Source organism: Hyperolius riggenbachi, chromosome 10 (assembly GCF_040937935.1).
Source record: "Hyperolius riggenbachi isolate aHypRig1 chromosome 10, aHypRig1.pri, whole genome shotgun sequence".
Taxonomy (NCBI): domain Eukaryota; kingdom Metazoa; phylum Chordata; class Amphibia; order Anura; family Hyperoliidae; genus Hyperolius; species Hyperolius riggenbachi.
Genome location: NC_090655.1, coordinates 279,048,567 through 279,071,967, shown reverse-complemented (window position 1 = coordinate 279,071,967; position 23,401 = coordinate 279,048,567). Strand labels below are relative to the sequence as shown.

The window sequence follows — 23,401 nt, the reverse complement described above, 5'->3', positions numbered from 1 at the left end:
GAATAGATTGCCACAAATGCACAGCTCCCCACTATATCAGACAACAGCCATGCAGAATAGATTGCCACAAATGCAAAGTGCCCCACTGCAGCAGACAACAGCCATGCAGAATAGATTGCCACAAATGCACACAGTGCCCCACTGCAGCAGACAACAGCCATGCAGAATAGATAGCCACAAATGCACAGTGCCCCACTGCAGCAGACAACAGCCATGCAGAATAGATTGCCACAAATTCACACAGTGCCCCACTGCAGCAGACAACAGCCATGCAGAATAGATTGCCACAAATGCAAAGTGCCCCACTGCAGCAGACAACAGCCATGCAGAATAGATTGCCACAAATGCACAGTGCCCCACTGCAGCAGACAACAGCCATGCAGAATAGATTGCCACAAATTCACACAGTGCCCCACTGCAGCAGACAACAGCCATGCAGAATAGATTGCCACAAATGCAAAGTGCCCCACTGCAGCAGACAACAGCCATGCAGAATAGATTGCCACAAATGCACACAGTGCCCCACTGCAGCAGACAACAGCCATGCAGAATAGATTGCCACAAATGCACACAGTGCCCCACTGCAGCAGACAACAGCCATGCAGAATAGATTGCCACAAATTCACAGTGCCCCATTGCAGCAGACAACAGCCATGCAGAATAGATTGCCACAAATTCACACAGTGCCCCACTGCAGCAGACAACAGCCATGCAGAATAGATTGCCACAAATGCACAGTGCCCCACTGCAGCAGACAACAGCCATGCAGAATAGATTGCCACAAATGCACAGTGCCCCACTGCAGCAGACAACAGCCATGCAGAATAGATTGCCACAAATGCACAGTGCCCCACTGCAGCAGACAACAGCCATGCAGAATAGATTGCCACAAATGCACAGTGCCCCACTGCAGCAGACAACAGCCATGCAGAATAGATAGCCACAAATGCACAGTGCCCCACTGCAGCAGACAACAGCCATGCAGAATAGATTGCCACAAATGCACAGTGCCCCACTGCAGCAGACAACAGCCATGAACAATAGATTGCCACAAATGCACAGTGCCTCACTGCAGCAGACAACAGCCATGCAGAATAGATTGCCACAAATGCACAGTGCCTCACTGCAGCAGACAACAGCCATGCAGAATAGATTGCCACAAATGCACACAGTGCCCCACTGCAGCAGACAACAGCCAAGCAGAATAGATTGCCACAAATGCACACAGTGCCCCACTGCAGCAGACAACAGCCATGCAGAATAGATTGCCACAAATGCACACAGTGCCCCACTGCAGCAGACAACAGCCAAGCAGAATAGTTTGCACAAATGCACAGTGCCCCACTGCAGCAGACAACAGCTATGCAGAATAGATTGCCACAAATGCACAGTGCCTCACTGCAGCAGACAACAGCCATGCAGAATAGATTGCCACACATGCACAGCTCCCAACTATATCAGACAACAGCCATGCAGAATAGATTGCCACAAATGCACAGCTCCCCACTATATCAGACAACAGCCATGCAGAATAGATTGCCACAAATGCACAGTGCCTCACTGCAGCAGACAACAGCCATGCAGAATAGATTGCCATAAATTCACACAGTGCCCCACTGCAGCAGACAACAGCCATGCAGAATAGATTGCCACAAATGCACAGTGCCCCACTGCAGCAGACAACAGCCATGCAGAATAGATTGCCACAAATGCACAGTGCCCCACTGCAGCAGACAACAGCCATGCAGAATAGATTGCCACAAATGCACAGTGCCCCACTGCAGCAGACAACAGCCATGCAGAATAGATTGCCACAAATGCACAGTGCCCCACTGCAGCAGACAACAGCCATGCAGAATAGATAGCCACAAATGCACAGTGCCCCACTGCAGCAGACAACAGCCATGCAGAATAGATTGCCACAAATGCACAGTGCCCCACTGCAGCAGACAACAGCCATGAACAATAGATTGCCACAAATGCACAGTGCCTCACTGCAGCAGACAACAGCCATGCAGAATAGATTGCCACAAATGCACAGTGCCCCACTGCAGCAGACAACAGCCATGAACAATAGATTGCCACAAATGCACAGTGCCCCACTGCAGCAGACAACAGCCATGCAGAATAGATTGCCACAAATGTACACAGTGCCCCACTGCAGCAGACAACAGCCATGCAGAATAGATTGCCACAAATGTACACAGTGCCCCACTGCAGCAGACAACAGCCATGCAGAATAGATTGCCACAAATGCACAGTGCCCCACTGCAGCAGACAACAGCCATGCAGAATAGATTGCCACAAATGCACAGTGCCCCACTGCAGCAGACAACAGCCATGAACAATAGATTGCCACAAATGCACAGTGCCTCACTGCAGCAGACAACAGCCATGCAGAATAGATTGCCACAAATGCACAGTGCCCCACTGCAGCAGACAACAGCCATGAACAATAGATTGCCACAAATGCACAGTGCCTCACTGCAGCAGACAACAGCCATGCAGAATAGATTGCCATAAATTCACACAGTGCCCCACTGCAGCAGACAACAGCCATGCAGAATAGATTGCCACAAATGCACAGTGCCCCACTGCAGCAGACAACAGCCATGCAGAATAGATAGCCACAAATGCACAGTGCCCCACTGCAGCAGACAACAGCCATGCAGAATAGATAGCCACAAATGCACAGTGCCCCACTGCAGCAGACAACAGCCATGCAGAATAGATTGCCACAAATGCACAGTGCCCCACTGCAGCAGACAACAGCCATGAACAATAGATTGCCACAAATGCACAGTGCCTCACTGCAGCAGACAACAGCCATGCAGAATAGATTGCCACAAATTCACACAGTGCCCCACTGCAGCAGACAACAGCCATGCAGAATAGATTGCCACAAATGCACAGCTCCCCACTATATCAGACAACAGCCATGCAGAATAGATTGCCACAAATGCAAAGTGCCCCACTGCAGCAGACAACAGCCATGCAGAATAGATTGCCACAAATGCACAGTGCCCCACTGCAGCAGACAACAGCCATGCAGAATAGATAGCCACAAATGCACAGTGCCCCACTGCAGCAGACAACAGCCATGCAGAATAGATTGCCACAAATGCACAGTGCCCCACTGCAGCAGACAACAGCCATGAACAATAGATTGCCACAAATGCACAGTGCCTCACTGCAGCAGACAACAGCCATGCAGAATAGATTGCCACAAATGCACAGTGCCTCACTGCAGCAGACAACAGCCATGCAGAATAGATTGCCACAAATGCACAGTGCCCCACTGCAGCAGACAACAGCCATGCAGAATAGATTGCCACAAATGCACAGTGCCTCACTGCAGCAGACAACAGCCATGCAGAATAGATTGCCACAAATGCACACAGTGCCCCACTGCAGCAGACAACAGCCAAGCAGAATAGATTGCCACAAATGCACACAGTGCCCCACTGCAGCAGACAACAGCCATGCATAATAGATTGCCACAAATGCACACAGTGCCCCACTGCAGCAGACAACAGCCAAGCAGAATAGATTGCCACAAATGCACAGTGCCCCACTGCAGCAGACAACAGCTATGCAGAATAGATTGCCACAAATGCACAGTGCCTCACTGCAGCAGACAACAGCCATGCAGAATAGATTGCCACACATGCACAGCTCCCAACTATATCAGACAACAGCCATGCAGAATAGATTGCCACAAATGCACAGCTCCCCACTATATCAGACAACAGCCATGCAGAATAGATTGCCACAAATGCACAGTGCCTCACTGCAGTAGACAACAGCCATGCAGAATAGATTGCCATAAATTCACACAGTGCCCCACTGCAGCAGACAACAGCCATGCAGAATAGATTGCCATAAATTCACACAGTGCCCCACTGCAGCAGACAACAGCCATGCAGAATAGATTGCCACAAATGCACAGTGCCCCACTGCAGCAGACAACAGCCATGCAGAATAGATTGCCACAAATGCACAGTGCCCCACTGCAGCAGACAACAGCCATGCAGAATAGATTGCCACAAATGCACAGTGCCCCACTGCAGCAGACAACAGCCATGCAGAATAGATTGCCACAAATGCACAGTGCCCCACTGCAGCAGACAACAGCCATGCAGAATAGATAGCCACAAATGCACAGTGCCCCACTGCAGCAGACAACAGCCATGCAGAATAGATTGCCACAAATGCACAGTGCCCCACTGCAGCAGACAACAGCCATGAACAATAGATTGCCACAAATGCACAGTGCCTCACTGCAGCAGACAACAGCCATGCAGAATAGATTGCCACAAATGCACAGTGCCCCACTGCAGCAGACAACAGCCATGAACAATAGATTGCCACAAATGCACAGTGCCCCACTGCAGCAGACAACAGCCATGCAGAATAGATTGCCACAAATGTACACAGTGCCCCACTGCAGCAGACAACAGCCATGCAGAATAGATTGCCACAAATGTACACAGTGCCCCACTGCAGCAGACAACAGCCATGCAGAATAGATTGCCACAAATGCACAGTGCCCCACTGCAGCAGACAACAGCCATGCAGAATAGATTGCCACAAATGCACAGTGCCCCACTGCAGCAGACAACAGCCATGAACAATAGATTGCCACAAATGCACAGTGCCTCACTGCAGCAGACAACAGCCATGCAGAATAGATTGCCACAAATGCACAGTGCCCCACTGCAGCAGACAACAGCCATGAACAATAGATTGCCACAAATGCACAGTGCCTCACTGCAGCAGACAACAGCCATGCAGAATAGATTGCCATAAATTCACACAGTGCCCCACTGCAGCAGACAACAGCCATGCAGAATAGATTGCCACAAATGCACAGTGCCCCACTGCAGCAGACAACAGCCATGCAGAATAGATAGCCACAAATGCACAGTGCCCCACTGCAGCAGACAACAGCCATGCAGAATAGATAGCCACAAATGCACAGTGCCCCACTGCAGCAGACAACAGCCATGCAGAATAGATTGCCACAAATGCACAGTGCCCCACTGCAGCAGACAACAGCCATGAACAATAGATTGCCACAAATGCACAGTGCCTCACTGCAGCAGACAACAGCCATGCAGAATAGATTGCCACAAATTCACACAGTGCCCCACTGCAGCAGACAACAGCCATGCAGAATAGATTGCCACAAATGCACAGCTCCCCACTATATCAGACAACAGCCATGCAGAATAGATTGCCACAAATGCAAAGTGCCCCACTGCAGCAGACAACAGCCATGCAGAATAGATTGCCACAAATGCACACAGTGCCCCACTGCAGCAGACAACAGCCATGCAGAATAGATTGCCACAAATGCACACAGTGCCCCACTGCAGCAGACAACAGCCATGCAGAATAGATTGCCACAAATTCACAGTGCCCCATTGCAGCAGACAACAGCCATGCAGAATAGATTGCCACAAATTCACACAGTGCCCCACTGCAGCAGACAACAGCCATGCAGAATAGATTGCCACAAATGCACAGTGCCCCACTGCAGCAGACAACAGCCATGCAGAATAGATTGCCACAAATGCACAGTGCCCCACTGCAGCAGACAACAGCCATGCAGAATAGATTGCCACAAATGCACAGTGCCCCACTGCAGCAGACAACAGCCATGCAGAATAGATTGCCACAAATGCACAGTGCCCCACTGCAGCAGACAACAGCCATGCAGAATAGATAGCCACAAATGCACAGTGCCCCACTGCAGCAGACAACAGCCATGCAGAATAGATTGCCACAAATGCACAGTGCCCCACTGCAGCAGACAACAGCCATGAACAATAGATTGCCACAAATGCACAGTGCCTCACTGCAGCAGACAACAGCCATGCAGAATAGATTGCCACAAATGCACAGTGCCTCACTGCAGCAGACAACAGCCATGCAGAATAGATTGCCACAAATGCACAGTGCCCCACTGCAGCAGACAACAGCCATGCAGAATAGATTGCCACAAATGCACAGTGCCTCACTGCAGCAGACAACAGCCATGCAGAATAGATTGCCACAAATGCACACAGTGCCCCACTGCAGCAGACAACAGCCAAGCAGAATAGATTGCCACAAATGCACACAGTGCCCCACTGCAGCAGACAACAGCCATGCATAATAGATTGCCACAAATGCACACAGTGCCCCACTGCAGCAGACAACAGCCAAGCAGAATAGATTGCCACAAATGCACAGTGCCCCACTGCAGCAGACAACAGCTATGCAGAATAGATTGCCACAAATGCACAGTGCCTCACTGCAGCAGACAACAGCCATGCAGAATAGATTGCCACACATGCACAGCTCCCAACTATATCAGACAACAGCCATGCAGAATAGATTGCCACAAATGCACAGCTCCCCACTATATCAGACAACAGCCATGCAGAATAGATTGCCACAAATGCACAGTGCCTCACTGCAGTAGACAACAGCCATGCAGAATAGATTGCCATAAATTCACACAGTGCCCCACTGCAGCAGACAACAGCCATGCAGAATAGATTGCCACAAATGCACAGTGCCCCACTGCAGCAGACAACAGCCATGCAGAATAGATTGCCACAAATGCACAGTGCCCCACTGCAGCAGACAACAGCCATGCAGAATAGATTGCCACAAATGCACAGTGCCCCACTGCAGCAGACAACAGCCATGCAGAATAGATTGCCACAAATGCACAGTGCCCCACTGCAGCAGACAACAGCCATGAACAATAGATTGCCACAAATGCACAGTGCCTCACTGCAGCAGACAACAGCCATGCAGAATAGATTGCCACAAATGCACAGTGCCCCACTGCAGCAGACAACAGCCATGAACAATAGATTGCCACAAATGCACAGTGCCTCACTGCAGCAGACAACAGCCATGCAGAATAGATTGCCATAAATTCACACAGTGCCCCACTGCAGCAGACAACAGCCATGCAGAATAGATTGCCACAAATGCACAGTGCCCCACTGCAGCAGACAACAGCCATGCAGAATAGATAGCCACAAATGCACAGTGCCCCACTGCAGCAGACAACAGCCATGCAGAATAGATAGCCACAAATGCACAGTGCCCCACTGCAGCAGACAACAGCCATGCAGAATAGATTGCCACAAATGCACAGTGCCCCACTGCAGCAGACAACAGCCATGAACAATAGATTGCCACAAATGCACAGTGCCTCACTGCAGCAGACAACAGCCATGCAGAATAGATTGCCACAAATGCACAGTGCCCCACTGCAGCAGACAACAGCCATGAACAATAGATTGCCACAAATGCACAGTGCCCCACTGCAGCAGACAACAGCCATGCAGAATAGATTGCCACAAATGTACACAGTGCCCCACTGCAGCAGACAACAGCCATGCAGAATAGATTGCCACAAATGTACACAGTGCCCCACTGCAGCAGACAACAGCCATGCAGAATAGATTGCCACAAATGCACAGTGCCCCACTGCAGCAGACAACAGCCATGCAGAATAGATTGCCACAAATGCACAGTGCCCCACTGCAGCAGACAACAGCCATGAACAATAGATTGCCACAAATGCACAGTGCCTCACTGCAGCAGACAACAGCCATGCAGAATAGATTGCCACAAATGCACAGTGCCCCACTGCAGCAGACAACAGCCATGCAGAATAGATTGCCACAAATGCACAGTGCCCCACTGCAGCAGACAACAGCCATGCAGAATAGATTGCCACAAATGCACACAGTGCCCCACTGCAGCAGACAACAGCTATGCAGAATAGGTCACCACAGTCAGTAACACCACAGCACAGTCAGGCATTATCACGCTGACACGCTGTGCAAAGGAGGTGGAGGCAATACAAACAATACCAATGTCACTGCAATACCATGTCTGAGAGCTCGTCGGATATGTTCCAGGCATTCTCATGCTGCAGTAGTTTCCACTGTAAAAGTTTTTTTAGTTTTTTTCTTTTAATCTTATTCTGTTTCAGGTACATATTATTAAAGCCGGACAGGGCTTAGTCACACTATAGAACGCATGCACAAACTCAATTTCGTGCATGCGTTCTCAATGTGTTGCTATGCGTTAAAGCAGAGATGTGGGCAGCTGCAACACAATAGAACCTGTCGGGGGAGTGTGCGCTTCTTGCAATAAACACGTTACATCGCAACACGTGGGAACCCAAAGCCGTACTGTGAATGGTAACATAAAAGTCTATGGACTATCATGTTACCATATGGATCGCATATGTGCAGTTTGTCCTAACTAACACCATAGCACATCGTGCGAATAAGCCCTAATCTTTTACATCATACTAGCACCGCAAATAAATACCCTCCATTTAGTACCAAAACATTCATAAAACATTGTTATGCACAATTAATTCCTTTTTTTGCAGCCCAGTAGCAGCAGTGTAGGATGTGCACTGTGTGTGAGATGGGGATGAGAGGGACGCAGCCCAGTAGCAGCAGTGTAGGATGTGCACTGTGTGTGAGATGGGGATGAGAGGGACGCAGCCCAGTAGCAGCAGTGTAGGATGTGCACTGTGTGTGAGATGGGGATGAGAGGGACGCAGCCCAGTAGCAGCAGTGTAGGATGTGCACTGTGTGTGAGATGGGGATGAGAGGGACGCAGCCCAGTAGCAGCAGTGTAGGATGTGCACTGTGTGTGAGATGGGGATGAGAGGGACGCAGCCCAGTAGCAGCAGTGTAGGATGTGCACTGTGTGTGAGATGGGGATGAGAGGGACGCAGCCCAGTAGCAGCAGTGTAGGATGTGCACTGTGTGTGAGATGGGGATGAGAGGGACGCAGCCCAGTAGCAGCAGTGTAGGATGTGCACTGTGTGTGAGATGGGGATGAGAGGGACGCAGCCCAGTAGCAGCAGTGTAGGATGTGCACTGTGTGTGAGATGGGGATGAGAGGGACGCAGCCCAGTAGCAGCAGTGTAGGATGTGCACTGTGTGTGAGATGGGGATGAGAGGGACGCAGCCCAGTAGCAGCAGTGTAGGATGTGCACTGTGTGTGAGATGGGGATGAGAGGGACGCAGCCCAGTAGCAGCAGTGTAGGATGTGCACTGGGTCTGAGATGGGGATGAAAGGGACGCTGGGAGAGCTACTACTTCATGTTGAAGAGTAAGAAAACACATCCTATAAGTAAAGTTTACCTTTTAAAAGAAAAATGAACTGGCCAGCTAGCAAATTATCTTTCTTGCGCGATGCTGGCATTGTGAATGAGATAGTCAATGTAGCTGTGACAGAGTGGGAGGAAATGTCGGCTGACTCCTCCACAAGTGATTTACTGTATATACATTCCAGACCCTGCACAGCTCTCATTTTACTGATATCTGGATAGGAGGGAGCAGGCGAGGGCAATACCTCGGAAGCACAATGATAAGCAGCATGCAGATCCCCTGCCAGCTCCAGCATGCGCTGCTCTTCTTCCCGATACGGGGGCGGGGCCTGTGCATAACAACATTCCTCAAAGCCTCTCCTAACCAACTGGCTACTGTACTGCGAGCTGAGAGGGTGGGGAGGAGACAGGAAAGAGACAAATCGCCATGCTGTGGAAGCTGCATTTGAAATCGGATGGACTCCAGGCCAGCCTAGTTTCTCTACCTGGCGGTCACCTGACTTATCCAGGCGGGCTGCCGACCTAAACCACGCTAGGTAGAACACTGGAGAGAGTGAGCCGCCGCGATTAACTCCCACTGAGCCGCCGCTAGGGGGACTGCTACACTGCATGCAGAGGGGGGTGAAATCGCCACTCTGACGATCGCGGAATCACCGTTTCCGTGATTGCGATTTCGATCCCCAAACGATTTATCGTTCAGGCCTACACCATACAATTTTCTGTCAGCTCGATGAGGCGAATCAATAATTTCCGACAGGTCCAATCAGTTTTCCAATCAATTATATGCAGAAGTGATCGGAAAAATCATTCGGAAACCTGATCGGACTTGTTGGAAATTATCTATTCGACCCCACGGTAAATTGCATGGTGTGTACCAGACATAGAATAGAATCCACAGCTCAGCTGATTTTTAATTGCTGATTGTGGTTCTGGTCAATTTTGCTATCACAATAAATTGAAAATCATCAGTCTTTTTTAAGGAAAGTGGCAAATGCAAATAAGTATTGATAAAATAGTCCTGGAATCAGTGACTTCTATGCTTCTAGGATTTTTACCAGCAAATTCATTTACTCTGATGGAATCTGCTGGTTATCTATGCAAGACTCCCTAACACTTCCAGGTGGCCTCTTGGGCGCATCCCAGTGGCTGCAGCTCTTAAGCGCTTTAAGTCCAACAGGAGTAAAGCGCTGTCCAAATGTTGGGATTGTTATGATTAGGATTATTATGCAATAAGCCACATCAATGGTAATTTGGCAGCAGTGGTGGGTCTGAGTATGTGAAGAGTGTCCCAGCGCTGGAACAGTTGGCACCAGGAGGATCTGCTAAGGTAAATATCTTTTATTTTGTTTGTTTCAGGTTTGCTTTAGGACTGCATGTTTGCTGCGGGAAATGTGAGCGTAAATTGCGGGAAGGTGGGGGGTGGGAGTTGGTCATGGGGCGGGGCTTGTGATAGTTGGCCTTGGGTGGCAAAAAGTACAAATCCGGCCCTGCTGCTGTACAACTTCCTTTATTTGGCAATGTGCAGACGAGTAGGCTGTGTGTTATACTATAGGGCTGCACGATTTTAGGGAAAAATCGAACTTGCGATTTTTCTCTCAGAAATTGCAATTTCGATTTTTTCCCGCTTTTTTTTCAAATGCTGGGGGGGTTTCTGCACTGCCCGGTCCGCAGTCTGTAATACTTTGCTTCTGGCCCCGCTGTGCGCGGATTGCCCAGAAGCAGTGAATATGTATGAGTGTTAATGAGCGGGGGGGGGGGGGATCCACTCGAGCAAGCGGCCGGGCACATACAGCATTACCAATCACTGGCTAGCGATGGAATGACGGCAGCGGTAGGCGGAGCTGTATGCTCTGTACAGCCCCGCCTACCACTGCCGTCATTCCATCGCTAGCCAGTGATTGGTAATGCTGCTGTATGTGAACGGACGCTCGCTCGAGTGGATCCGCCCCCCGCTCATTAACACTCATACATATTCACTGCTTCTGGCCAATCCGGTCCGCACTGCCCGGTTCGCTGTCTGTAATACCTTGCTTCTGGCCCCGCTGTGCGCGGATTGCCCAGAAGCAGTGAATATGTATGAGTGTTAATGAGCGGGGGGGGGGGGATCCACTCCGGCGAGCGGCCGGGCACATACAGCATTACCAATCACTGGCTAGCGATGGAATGACGGCAGCGGTAGGCGGAGCTGTATGCTCTGTACAGCTCCGCCTACCACTGCCGTCATTCCATCGCTAGCCAGTGATTGGTAATGCTGCTGTATGTGCCCGGCCGCTCGCTCGAGTGGATCCGCCCCCCGCTCATTAACACTCATACATATTCACTGCTTCTGGCCAATCCGGTCCGCACTGCCCGGTTCGCTGTCTGTAATACCTTGCTTCTGGCCCCGCTGTGCGCGGATTGGCCAGAAGCAGTGAATATGTATGAGTGTTAATGAGCGGGGGGGGGGGGGGGATCCACTCGAGCAAGCGGCCGGGCACATACAGCATTACCAATCACTGGCTAGCGATGGAATGACGGCAGCGGTAGGCGGAGCTGTATGCTCTGTACAGCCCCGCCTACCACTGCCGTCATTCCATCGCTAGCCAGTGATTGGTAATGCTGCTGTATGTGAACGGACGCTCGCTCGAGTGGATCCGCCCCCCGCTCATTAACACTCATACATATTCACTGCTTCTGGCCAATCCGGTCCGCACTGCCCGGTCCGCTGTCTGTAATACCTTGCTTCTGGCCCCGCTGTGCACGGATTGGCCAGAAGCAGTGAATATGTATGAGTGTTAATGAGCGGGGGGCGGATTCACTCGAGCGAGCGGTTGGGCACATACAGCAGCATTACCAATCACTGGCTAGCGATGGAATGACGGCAGTGGTAGGCGGAGCTGTACAGAGCATACAGCTCCGCCTACCGCTGCCGTCATTCCATCGCTAGCCAGTGATTTGTAATGCTGTATGTGCCCGGCCGCTCGCTGGAGTGGATCTGCCCCCCCCCCCCGCTCATTAACACTCATACATATTCACTGCTTCTGGCCAATCCGCGCACAGCGGGGCCAGAAGCAAAGTATTACAGACAGCGGACCGAAAAACCGAAGGTACTGACGATCAGCAGATCATCTTGCCACGAACCGCGGTTTCGGTTTTAAACCGAAAAACCGTGCAGCCCTACTAGGTACACAGCATACATTTTTCTTGCAGATTTACCTACCTGCCAAATCGATTATTTCCAGCATGTCTGATCTGAATTTTGATCCTTTTTTTTTTTCTCGATTTTCCAGGTTTTTTTTTTAATCTTTTATTCAAATTTTATTTTCTATTTATTTTCAAAGAACTGAAAAAATGATTTAAAAAAAAAAATCAGAAAATTGAAAAATTTATTGAAATTCAGATCGGACATATTAAAAATAATCGATCTGGCAGGTAAATCTGCCAGAAAATTGTATAATGTGTACCTAACATTACATCATCACTTCACAGTCCATAAGAAGAGACTAAACACATACCGGTGCGGGGGTGGATAATGGTGGGTGCTGGTTGCTGGGAGCCTGACGGCAGTTTCACACACAAGCGCTTCTTCAGAGGCTATGACAAGGGGGCGGGGCTATATCTGCTCTAGTTGGAGAAAGTGCGTTACTGTAATAGTAACCTGCAATCCAAGATTACAGTGTGGGGAGGTCAGGGAGAGCGAGGCCAAACAACACGGCCGCTATTCCTAATGGAATTACAAGTCCTGCTGCAGCAGCTAATTATACAAGCAACTAACATAATATCCCATGATGAATATAGGTCAGGCCATGCAGAGCAGAGAATCTGGCTGACCTCGTCCACATATACAACAAGGACTGCCTGATTAGGGGAAGCTGGGGTTAGGGAGGTTTAAAAGTTAGCTTAATATTTCCTTTGTGCACGCTACACGCGCTAGTGGCAGCGTAGCGTGCGTTACTTAGCAACGGCCACTGCCTTGATTTGCAGCGTGATAATGATGTCCCCTGCGATCCTTCACTAATGCGGCCGCTACGTAGCGTGCACAGAGGAAATGAGTTGCGCTGCTCTATTAGCGTTAGTAACAGTAGTTTAGTCTCGCTGTTTGGCAGCACTATAGTTCATGAATCAACCCCATTGTGTTTTATAGCATGTAAATAGTAACTTGAATTGCACTAAAAGAGGAGAGAGTCAGGAATAGATAGGGCACCTATTCTGCTGAACTTCTGAGACACAATCTCCTCCCCAGTTCTCCTTGAATGTCGCTGTTGCCCATCCTCTAATGGCCAATCTCCCTGCTTCTTTTACGTTGAGGTAAAGATTAAGTTTTAAATAACTTCTAAACCTTCCTAACCCCAGCTTCCCCTAATAGCTAACAGCGCTATAGCTAGTGAATCAACCTCAATGGCTACAATTCCTTAAAGAGAACCTGAGGTTTGGTTCTCCCATCGCTATCGATATACAGAGGCTGGGTCTGTCTATAGAGCCCAGCCTCTGTTGCTAGTTAGTTTCCTCCAAAGCCCCCCCTGCACGCTGTCAGACCCCATAAAACACAGCCGCGCTGGCGACACGCAGCATGTAGCAGCCGTCTGTGTTTAGCTCACTACTGTCAGTCTCGCAGCTCCCCCGCCTCCGGAATCACTCCGGTCCCTGCCCACGTCCCTTCCCTCGCTGCTGATTGGAGGGAAGGGACGTGGGCGGGGACCGGAGCGATTCAGGAGGCGGGGAGCAGCCGAGACTGACAGTAGTGTTTTATGGGGTCTGACAGCGCGCGGGGGGGCTTTGGAGGGAACTAACTAACAACAGAGGCTGGGCTCTATAGACAGACCCAGCCTCTGTATATGGATTGCGATGGAAGAACCCCACCTCGGGTTCTCTTTAAGATCATTCTGGTGATAATAAGGCAAGTGGAAACATCTCCACACATCAATCTGTATTTTAAGTGTTAATTCACTAAAGAAGCTTGCCTTATTAACATGCAATATAGAAAGAACAGAGGCGCCAAAAGGGTAAAATCACAATACTAAAATGTTTAAAAAGTGCTTGGGAGGCAGTGGTGGGCTTACCTCCTATAAGCAGACACTGGAAAACTGTCTGTTTCAAGAAAAAACGATTTTTATTGGTACACCCCAAATAAAGGCTGCAATGCGTTTCGCAGACGTAGGCCCGCTTCCTCAGGCAATAGACATAGGAGTACACAACAGTTTTGGGTCAAGATACGCTCAGCATGTTAGGCATACGCTTGACAGAGGTGCCTCGCGTATCTTGACCCAAAACTGTTGTGTGCTCCTATGTCTATTGCCTGAGGAAGCGGGCCTACGCCTGCGAAAGGCGTTGCAGCCTTTATTTGGAGTGTACCAATAAAAATCGTTTTTTCTTGAAACAGACAGTTTTCCAGTGTCTGCTTATAGGAGGTAAGCCCACCACTGCCTCCCAAGCACTTTTTAAACATTTTAGTATTGTGATTTTACCCTTTTGGTGCCTCTGTTCTTTCTATATTGCATAATAATCCACCCTTGGTGGAGGGGGATCTCCCCTTTTTTCTGATCTACAGAAAGCAACTTCTTATTCCTGAGTGGGGACAGGACAATCTCCTCACCTGCCTATACAGTGGTTGCCTGTTGGTAACCCTGGTTTGTGAGTATATCTATTGTACTCTCTTCATTTATCCAACCTCTACAATAACTACTACACTATATTGGGCTATTGGCCTCTCTTTTTTTGTGCCTTATTAACATGTAGTGATAAGCTTTCTCAGTGAGAGCGCTCTCTTATCACTCCAGTCCTTAAAGCGGATCCGAGATGAAAAACTAAATATAACATGTGACTTGTCTATATATCTTATCTAAAGTTTAGATAGTTTACACAGCAAATCTATCTTCAAACAGCTTCAACAGTATATTCATATTTTTTCCTGTGATACAATGGGAGCAGACATGTTTTCTGCTTGTCACTATTACACAATTACACACACAAGCAAGCTTATCTGTATCTAGGCATGCTAATCTGCATATTCTGTGAAAACTCCACTCTTATCTCCTCCATTACACAGGCAACTGATCTGTATCTGCACTGCAGCTCTCAGATTGTGAAAACTCTGCCTCTGAAATCTATAGCCAGTAACACCTTTTTCACCTGCCCAGACTGAAATCCCACAATCCCTTGCAAGCGCCAAGGCACTCTGGAGAAGCCGTGGGTGTGGTTTGTTTAGTTTATAGGAAATTAGGGTATTAAAACAAAACAAAACAAGTATTTGGCTTGAGGAATGCCCTATAAACTATATGTAAGGAACACAATTATGCAAGGAGTAAAAGTTCATCTCGGATCCACTTTAAAGGTGCGTACACACGACGCGGAGCAGTCGTTCTGCAGACAGTAGCACGTGGGTACAAGGTGTCGGCAGACTGATAAGACGCTGTGCGAATGAGTCCAAAACAGTCTTATCAGTCTGCCGACAGCTTGTACACATGTGCTACTGTCGGCAGAATGACTGCTCCACGGGAGGGTCTGACGGACCGGTGGATTGTAAAAATACGGCGTGGGTATGCACCTTTAGTTTTCACCTTTGTAGTTATTCACACATGCAGTAGGTAAGGAGGGGAGGAGCACACACAGGAAAGATGTAGCTCCACCCCCTTCTGCCAGGACAATTACAGTAAGGCTGGGTAGGACAGAAAGAGAGGCAGAGAGGCTATGCGGCTAGGTCTGTGTGTGTTTCTGTGTCTATATGTGTCTGAATGCACGCGCAAGTTGCCCATGACAAGGCCTACTCAGAGTGGAACCTGTCCTGTTAAACCTCTGTATGGTCTTGGCCACCATGCTGCAGCTCAGTGTCAGAGTGTAGGCAATATTCTTATAGCCTAGGCCAGTGATGGCTAACCTTGGCACTCAAGCTGTAGTGGAACTACAAGTCTCATGAAGCATTTCAATACTCTGACAGCTCTAAGCATAACTTGAGGAGGCAGAGGCATGATGGGATTTGTAGTTTTGTCACAGCTGGTGTGCCAAGGTTAGCCATCACTGGCCTAGACCCTCTTTATGTGGAGCTACGATACTTTTTTCAGCTCCTCAGAGAGTTCTCTGCCATGAGGAGCCATGCTGAGCTTCCAGTGACCAGTATGAGGGAGTGTGAGAGCGATAACACCAAATGTACCACACCTGCTCCCCATTCACACCTGAGACCTTGTAACACTAACCAGTCACATGACCTCAGGGAGGGAAAGGGCCGGAACCAATTCCCTTCCTCTGCTAAGTTTTCTCCTAGGACATCATTTTCCATCTTCTGCTTAAACACTCTGCAAATGAAAAAGTACTGTAAAATTATTTTTTAACTAGCTGATGGACCGGCGTTTCCCGGGTATGTATTTGGCTGGTGTTGACTGTGACCACTTTTTCTAACCCTAACACACAATTACTCAATGACCAAGTTTGTGAGATTTGCAGTCTTTGGCATCAATGTGCATTGAAATGAAACAAATCTGATTGGCTTTTTGTGGCACCACCCCTTTTCTGAATTTGAACCCCCATCACCTAATGACCAACTGGACCAGGTTCAAGGATTGTGCCATTAACAGTGCAAGAATGGCAGCAATTAAATATTCACCTTGAAAATCAACAGGTGAATTTTGATTGGCTTTTGTAGGATCCACCCACTTTTCTGAATATTAATCCCAGTCACCCAGTAACCAGCTGTGCAAAGTTTGAGAAGCCTGCCATTAGCAGTGTAAGAATGGCTGCTGTTTACATTTTCCCAGTGAAATTTGTATTTGTCTCCGCCCACTTTTTGGTTATGGGGATAAAAAGTATCCAATATGTTATTCCAGGTGATGTACTATGTGTGTGCCAAATTTCATTCAAATCCGTTCAGCCAGTTTTGTGTGATCGAGTAACAAACATCCAAACTTTCACATTTATAATATGATTTTTTGTTGCCTGCGGGTGGCTTAAAAGGCCATTTATTGATAAGATGTAAAAATATCACCCAGGAAAAAACTTAGTGAAAAAGTGAATTGGATTGGGCTCTGAAATGTCTATTTGAGTAGAATTTTGACATTTGTCACTTAGGGGTGTCCTCACTTTTGTTGCCAGCGGATTCGAAATTAATGGCTGTGTGTTGAGTTGATGTTGGCGGGACAGCAAATTTACACCATTATACAAGCTGCACACTGACTGCTTTACATTGTGTCAAAGGGGTAGATTCATGAAACTGTGGTAATATTACCAGGCATACTGAGAGGAAGATGATCTATACCAGGGGTGCCCACACTTTTTCGGCTCGCGAGCTACTTTAAAATTCGCCGAGGCCAGGAGATCTACTGACATTTAAATGCATGCGGACACCCCGCACACATAAACCTTAGCTGGGTATATGTGCCTTCAGTATAGGATAGCTGGGTATATGTGCCTCAGTATAGGATAGCTGGGTATATGTGCCTCAGAATAGGATAGCTGGGTATATGTGCCTCAGTATAGGATAGCTGGGTATATGTGCCTCAGTATAGGATAGCTGGGTATATGTGCCTTCAGTATAGGATAGCTGGGTATATGTGCCTCAGTATAGGATAGCTGGGTATGTGTGCCTCAGTATAGGATAGCTGGGTATATGTGCCTCAGTATAGGATAGCTGGGTATATGTGCCTTCAGTATAGGATAGCTGGGTATATGTGCCTCAGTATAGGATAGCTGGGTATATGTGCCTCAGTATAGGATAGCTGGGTATATGTGCCTCAGTATAGGATAGCTGGGTATATGTGCCTCAGTATAGGATAGCTGGGTATATGTGCCTCAGTATAGGATAGCTGGGTATATGTGCCTCAGTATAGGATAGCTGGGTATATGTGCCTCAGTATAGGATAGCTGGATATGTGTGCCTCAGTATAGGATAGCTGGGTATATGTGCCTCAGTATAGGATAGCTGGGTATATGTGCCTCAGTATAGGATAGCTGGGTATGTGTGCCTCAGTATGGGATAGCTGGGTATATGTGCCTCAGTATAGGATAGTTGGGTATATGTGCCTCAGTATAGGATAGCTGGGTATATGTGCCTCAGTATAGGATAGCTGGGTATATGTGCCTCAGTATAGGATAGCTGGGTATATGTGCCTCAGTATAGGATAGCTGGGTATATGTGCCTCAGTATAGGATAGCTGGGTATGTGTGCCTCAGTATAGGATAGCTGGGTATATGTGCCTCAGTATAGGATAGCTGGGTATGTGTGCCTCAGTATAGGATAGCTGGGTATGTGTGCCTCAGTATAGGATAGCTGGGTATATGTGCCTCAGTATGGGATAGCTGGGTATATGTGCCTCAGTATAGGATAGCTGGGTATATGTGCCTCAGTATAGGATAGCTGGGTATGTGTGCCTCAGTATAGGATAGCTGGGTATGTGTGCCTCAGTATAGGATAGTTGGGTATATGTGCCTCAGTATAGGATAGCTGGGTATATGTGCCTCAGTATAGGATAGCTGGGTATATGTGCCTCAGTATAGGATAGCTGGGTATATGTGCCTCAGTATAGGATAGCTGGGTATATGTGCCTCAGTATAGGATAGCTGGGTATATGTGCCTCAGTATAGGATAGCTGGGTATGTGTGCCTCAGTATAGGATAGCTGGGTATGTGTGCCTCAGTATAGGATAGCTGGGTATATGTGCCTCAGTATAGGATAGCTGGGTATATGTGCCTCAGTATAGGATAGCTGGGTATATGTGCCTCAGTATAGGATAGCTGGGTATATGTACCTCAGTATAGGATAGCTGGGTATATGTGCCTCAGTATAGGATAGCTGGGTATATGTGCCTCAGTATAGGATAGCTGGGTATATGTGCCTCAGTATAGGATAGCTGGGTATATGTGCCTCAGTATAGGATAGCTGGGTATATGTGCCTCAGTATAGGATAGCTGGGTATATGTGCCTCAGTATAGGATAGCTGGGTATATGTGCCTCAGTATAGGATAGCTGGGTATATGTGCCTCAGTATAGGATAGCTGGGTATATGTGCCTCAGTATAGGATAGCTGGGTATATGTGCCTCAGTATAGGATAGCTGGGTATATGTGCCTCAGTATAGGATAGCTGGGTATGTGTGCCTCAGTATAGGATAGCTGGGTATATGTGCCTCAGTATAGGATAGCTGGGTATGTGTGCCTCAGTATAGGATAGCTGGGTATGTGTGCCTCAGTATAGGATAGCTGGGTATATGTGCCTCAGTATAGGATAGCTGGGTATGTGTGCCTCAGTATAGGATAGCTGGGTATGTGTGCCTCAGTATAGGATAGCTGGGTATATGTGCCTCAGTATAGGATAGCTGGGTATATGTGCCTCAGTATAGGATAGCTGGGTATATGTGCCTCAGTATAGGATAGCTGGGTATATGTACCTCAGTATAGGATAGCTGGGTATATGTGCCTCAGTATAGGATAGCTGGGTATATGTGCCTCAGTATAGGATAGCTGGGTATATGTGCCTCAGTATAGGATAGCTGGGTATATGTGCCTCAGTATAGGATAGCTGGGTATATGTACCTCAGTATAGGATAGCTGGGTATATGTGCCTCAGTATAGGATAGCTGGGTATATGTGCCTCAGTATAGGATAGCTGGGTATATGTGCCTCAGTATAGGATAGCTGGGTATATGTGCCTCAGTATAGGATAGCTGGGTATATGTGCCTCAGTATAGGATAGCTGGGTATATATGTGCCTCAGTATAGGATAGCTGGGTATATATGTGCCTCAGTATAGGATAGCTGGGTATACATGTGTTTTCGGTATAGGATAGCTGGGTATATGTGCCTCAGTATAGGATAGCTGGGTATATGTGCCTCAGTATAAGATAGCTGGGTATATGTGCCTCAGTATAGGATAGCTGGGTATATGTGCCTCAGTATAGAATAGCTGGGTATGTGTGCCTCATTATAGGATAGCTGGGTATATGTGCCTCAGTATAGGATAGCTGGGTATATGTGCCTCAGTATAGGATAGCTGGGTATGTGTGCCTCAGTATAGGATAGCTGGGTATATGTGCCTCAGTATAGGATAGCTGGTATATATGTGCCTCAGTATAGGATAGCTGGGTATATGTGCCTCAGTATAGGATAGCTGGGTATATGTGCCTCAGTATAGGATAGCTGGGTATATGTGCCTCAGTATAGGATAGCTGGGTATATGTGCCTCAGTATAGGATAGCTGGGTATATGTGCCTCAGTATAGGATAGCTGGGTATATGTGCCTCAGTATAGGATAGCTGGGTATATGTGCCTCAGTATAGGATAGCTGGGTATATGTGCCTCAGTATAGGATAGCTGGGTATGTGTGCCTCAGTATAGGATAGCTGGATATGTGTGCCTCAGTATAGGATAGCTGGGTATATGTGCCTCAGTATAGGATAGCTGGGTATGTGTGCCTCAGTATAGGATAGCTGGATATGTGTGCCTCAGTATAGGATAGCTGGGTATATGTGCCTCAGTATAGGATAGCTGGGTATGTGTGCCTCAGTATAGGATAGCTGGGTATGTGTGCCTCAGTATAGGATAGCTGGGTATATGTGCCTCAAAATAGGATAGCTGGGTATATGTGCCTCAGTATAGGATAGCTGGGTATATCTGCCTTAGTATAGGATAGCTGGGTATATGTGCCTCAGTATAGGATAGCTGGGTATGTGTGCCTCAGTATAGGATAGCTGGGTATATGTGCCTCAGTATAGGATAGCTGGGTATGTGTGCCTCAGTATAGGATAGCTGGGTATGTGTGCCTCAGTATAGGATAGCTGGGTATATGTGCCTCAGTATAGGATAGCTGGGTATATGTGCCTCAGAATAGGATAGCTGGGTATATGTGCCTCAGTATAGGATAGCTGGGTATGTGTGCCTCAGTATAGGATAGCTGGGTATGTGTGCCTCAGTATAGGATAGCTGGGTATATGTGCCTCAGTATAGGATAGCTGGGTATATGTGCCTCAGAATAGGATAGCTGGGTATATGTGCCTCAGTATAGGATAGCTGGGTATATGTGCCTCAGTATAGGATAGCTGGGTATATGTGCCTCAGTATAGGATAGCTGGGTATGTGTGCCTCAGTATAGGATAGCTGGGTATATGTGCCTCAGTATAGGATAGCTGGGTATATGTGCCTCAGTATAGGATAGCTGGGTATATGTGCCTCAGTATAGGATAGCTGGGTATATGTGCCTCAGTATAGGATAGCTGGGTATATGTGCCTCAGTATAGGATAGCTGGGTATATGTGCCTCAGTATAGGATAGCTGGGTATATGTGCCTCAGTATAGGATAGCTGGGTATATGTGCCTCAGTATAGGATAGCTGGGTATATGTGCCTCAGTATAGGATAGCTGGGTATATGTGCCTCAGTATAGGATAGCTGGGTATATGTGCCTCAGTATAGGATAGCTGGGTATATGTACCTCAGTATAGGATAGCTGGGTATATGTGCCTCAGTATAGGATAGCTGGGTATATGTGCCTCAGTATAGGATAGCTGGGTATATGTGCCTCAGTATAGGATAGCTGGGTATATGTGCCTCAGTATAGGATAGCTGGGTATATCTGCCTTAGTATAGGATAGCTGGGTATATGTGCCTCAGTATAGGATAGCTGGGTATATGTGCCTCAGTATAGAATAGCTGGGTATGTGTGCCTCAGTATAGGATAGCTGGGTATATGTGCCTCAGTATAGGATAGCTGGGTATATGTGCCTCAGTATAGGATAGCTGGGTATATGTGCCTCAGTATAGGATAGCTGGGTATATGTGCCTCAGTATAGAATAGCTGGGTATATGTGCCTCAGTATAGGATAGCTGGGTATATGTGCCTCAGTATAGGATAGCTGGGTATATGTGCCTCAGTATAGGATAGCTGGGTATATGTGCCTCAGTATAGGATAGCTGGGTATATGTGCCTCAGTATAGGATAGCTGGGTATATGTGCCTCAGTATAGGATAGCTGGGTATATGTGCCTCAGTATAGGATAGCTGGGTATGTGTGCCTCAGTATAGGATAGCTGGGTATATGTGCCTCAGTATAGGATAGCTGGGTATGTGTGCCTCAGTATAGGATAGCTGGGTATGTGTGCCTCAGTATAGGATAGCTGGGTATATGTGCCTCAGTATAGGATAGCTGGGTATATGTGCCTCAGTATAGGATAGCTGGGTATATGTGCCTCAGTATAGGATAGCTGGGTATATATGTGCCTCAGTATAGGATAGCTGGGTATATATGTGCCTCAGTATAGGATAGCTGGGTATACATGTGTTTTCGGTATAGGATAGCTGGGTATATGTGCCTCAGTATAGGATAGCTGGGTATATGTGCCTCAGTATAAGATAGCTGGGTATATGTGCCTCAGTATAGGATAGCTGGGTATATGTGCCTCAGTATAGAATAGCTGGGTATGTGTGCCTCAGTATAGGATAGCTGGGTATATGTGCCTCAGTATAGGATAGCTGGGTATATGTGCCTCAGTATAGGATAGCTGGGTATGTGTGCCTCAGTATAGGATAGCTGGGTATATGTGCCTCAGTATAGGATAGCTGGTATATATGTGCCTCAGTATAGGATAGCTGGGTATACATGTGCCTTCAGTATAGGATAGCTGGGTATATGTGCCTCAGTATAGGATAGCTGGGTATATGTGCCTCAGTATAGGATAGCTGGGTATATGTGCCTCAGTATAGGATAGCTGGGTATGTGTGCCTCAGTATAGGATAGCTGGGTATATGTGCCTCAGTATAGGATAGCTGGTATATATGTGCCTCAGTATAGGATAGCTGGGTATACATGTGCCTTCAGTATAGGATAGCTGGGTATATGTGCCTCAGTATAGGATAGCTGGGTATATGTGCCTCAGTATAGGATAGCTGGGTATATATGTGCCTCAGTATAGGATAGCTGGGTATATATGTGCCTCAGTATAGGATAGCTGGGTATACATGTGTTTTCGGTATAGGATAGCTGGGTATATGTGCCTCAGTATAGGATAGCTGGGTATATGTGCCTCAGTATAAGATAGCTGGGTATATGTGCCTCAGTATAGGATAGCTGGGTATATGTGCCTCAGTATAGAATAGCTGGGTATGTGTGCCTCAGTATAGGATAGCTGGGTATATGTGCCTCAGTATAGGATAGCTGGGTATATGTGCCTCAGTATAGGATAGCTGGGTATGTGTGCCTCAGTATAGGATAGCTGGGTATATGTGCCTCAGTATAGGATAGCTGGTATATATGTGCCTCAGTATAGGATAGCTGGGTATACATGTGCCTTCAGTATAGGATA

At 47.7% G+C, this 23,401-nt stretch overlaps 1 protein-coding gene across 1 annotated transcript in view; it reads right to left on the bottom strand.

Annotated features, from left to right (window-relative positions):
- Positions 1-23,401, bottom strand: part of LOC137535449 (zinc finger protein 208-like) — a 292,522-nt gene that overhangs the window by 116,477 nt on the left and 152,644 nt on the right. The window contains exon 9 of the mRNA XM_068257277.1: positions 15,111-15,133. Within this exon, the coding sequence (XP_068113378.1) occupies positions 15,111-15,133 (23 nt within the window). The remainder of the gene's footprint in view (positions 1-15,110; positions 15,134-23,401) is intronic.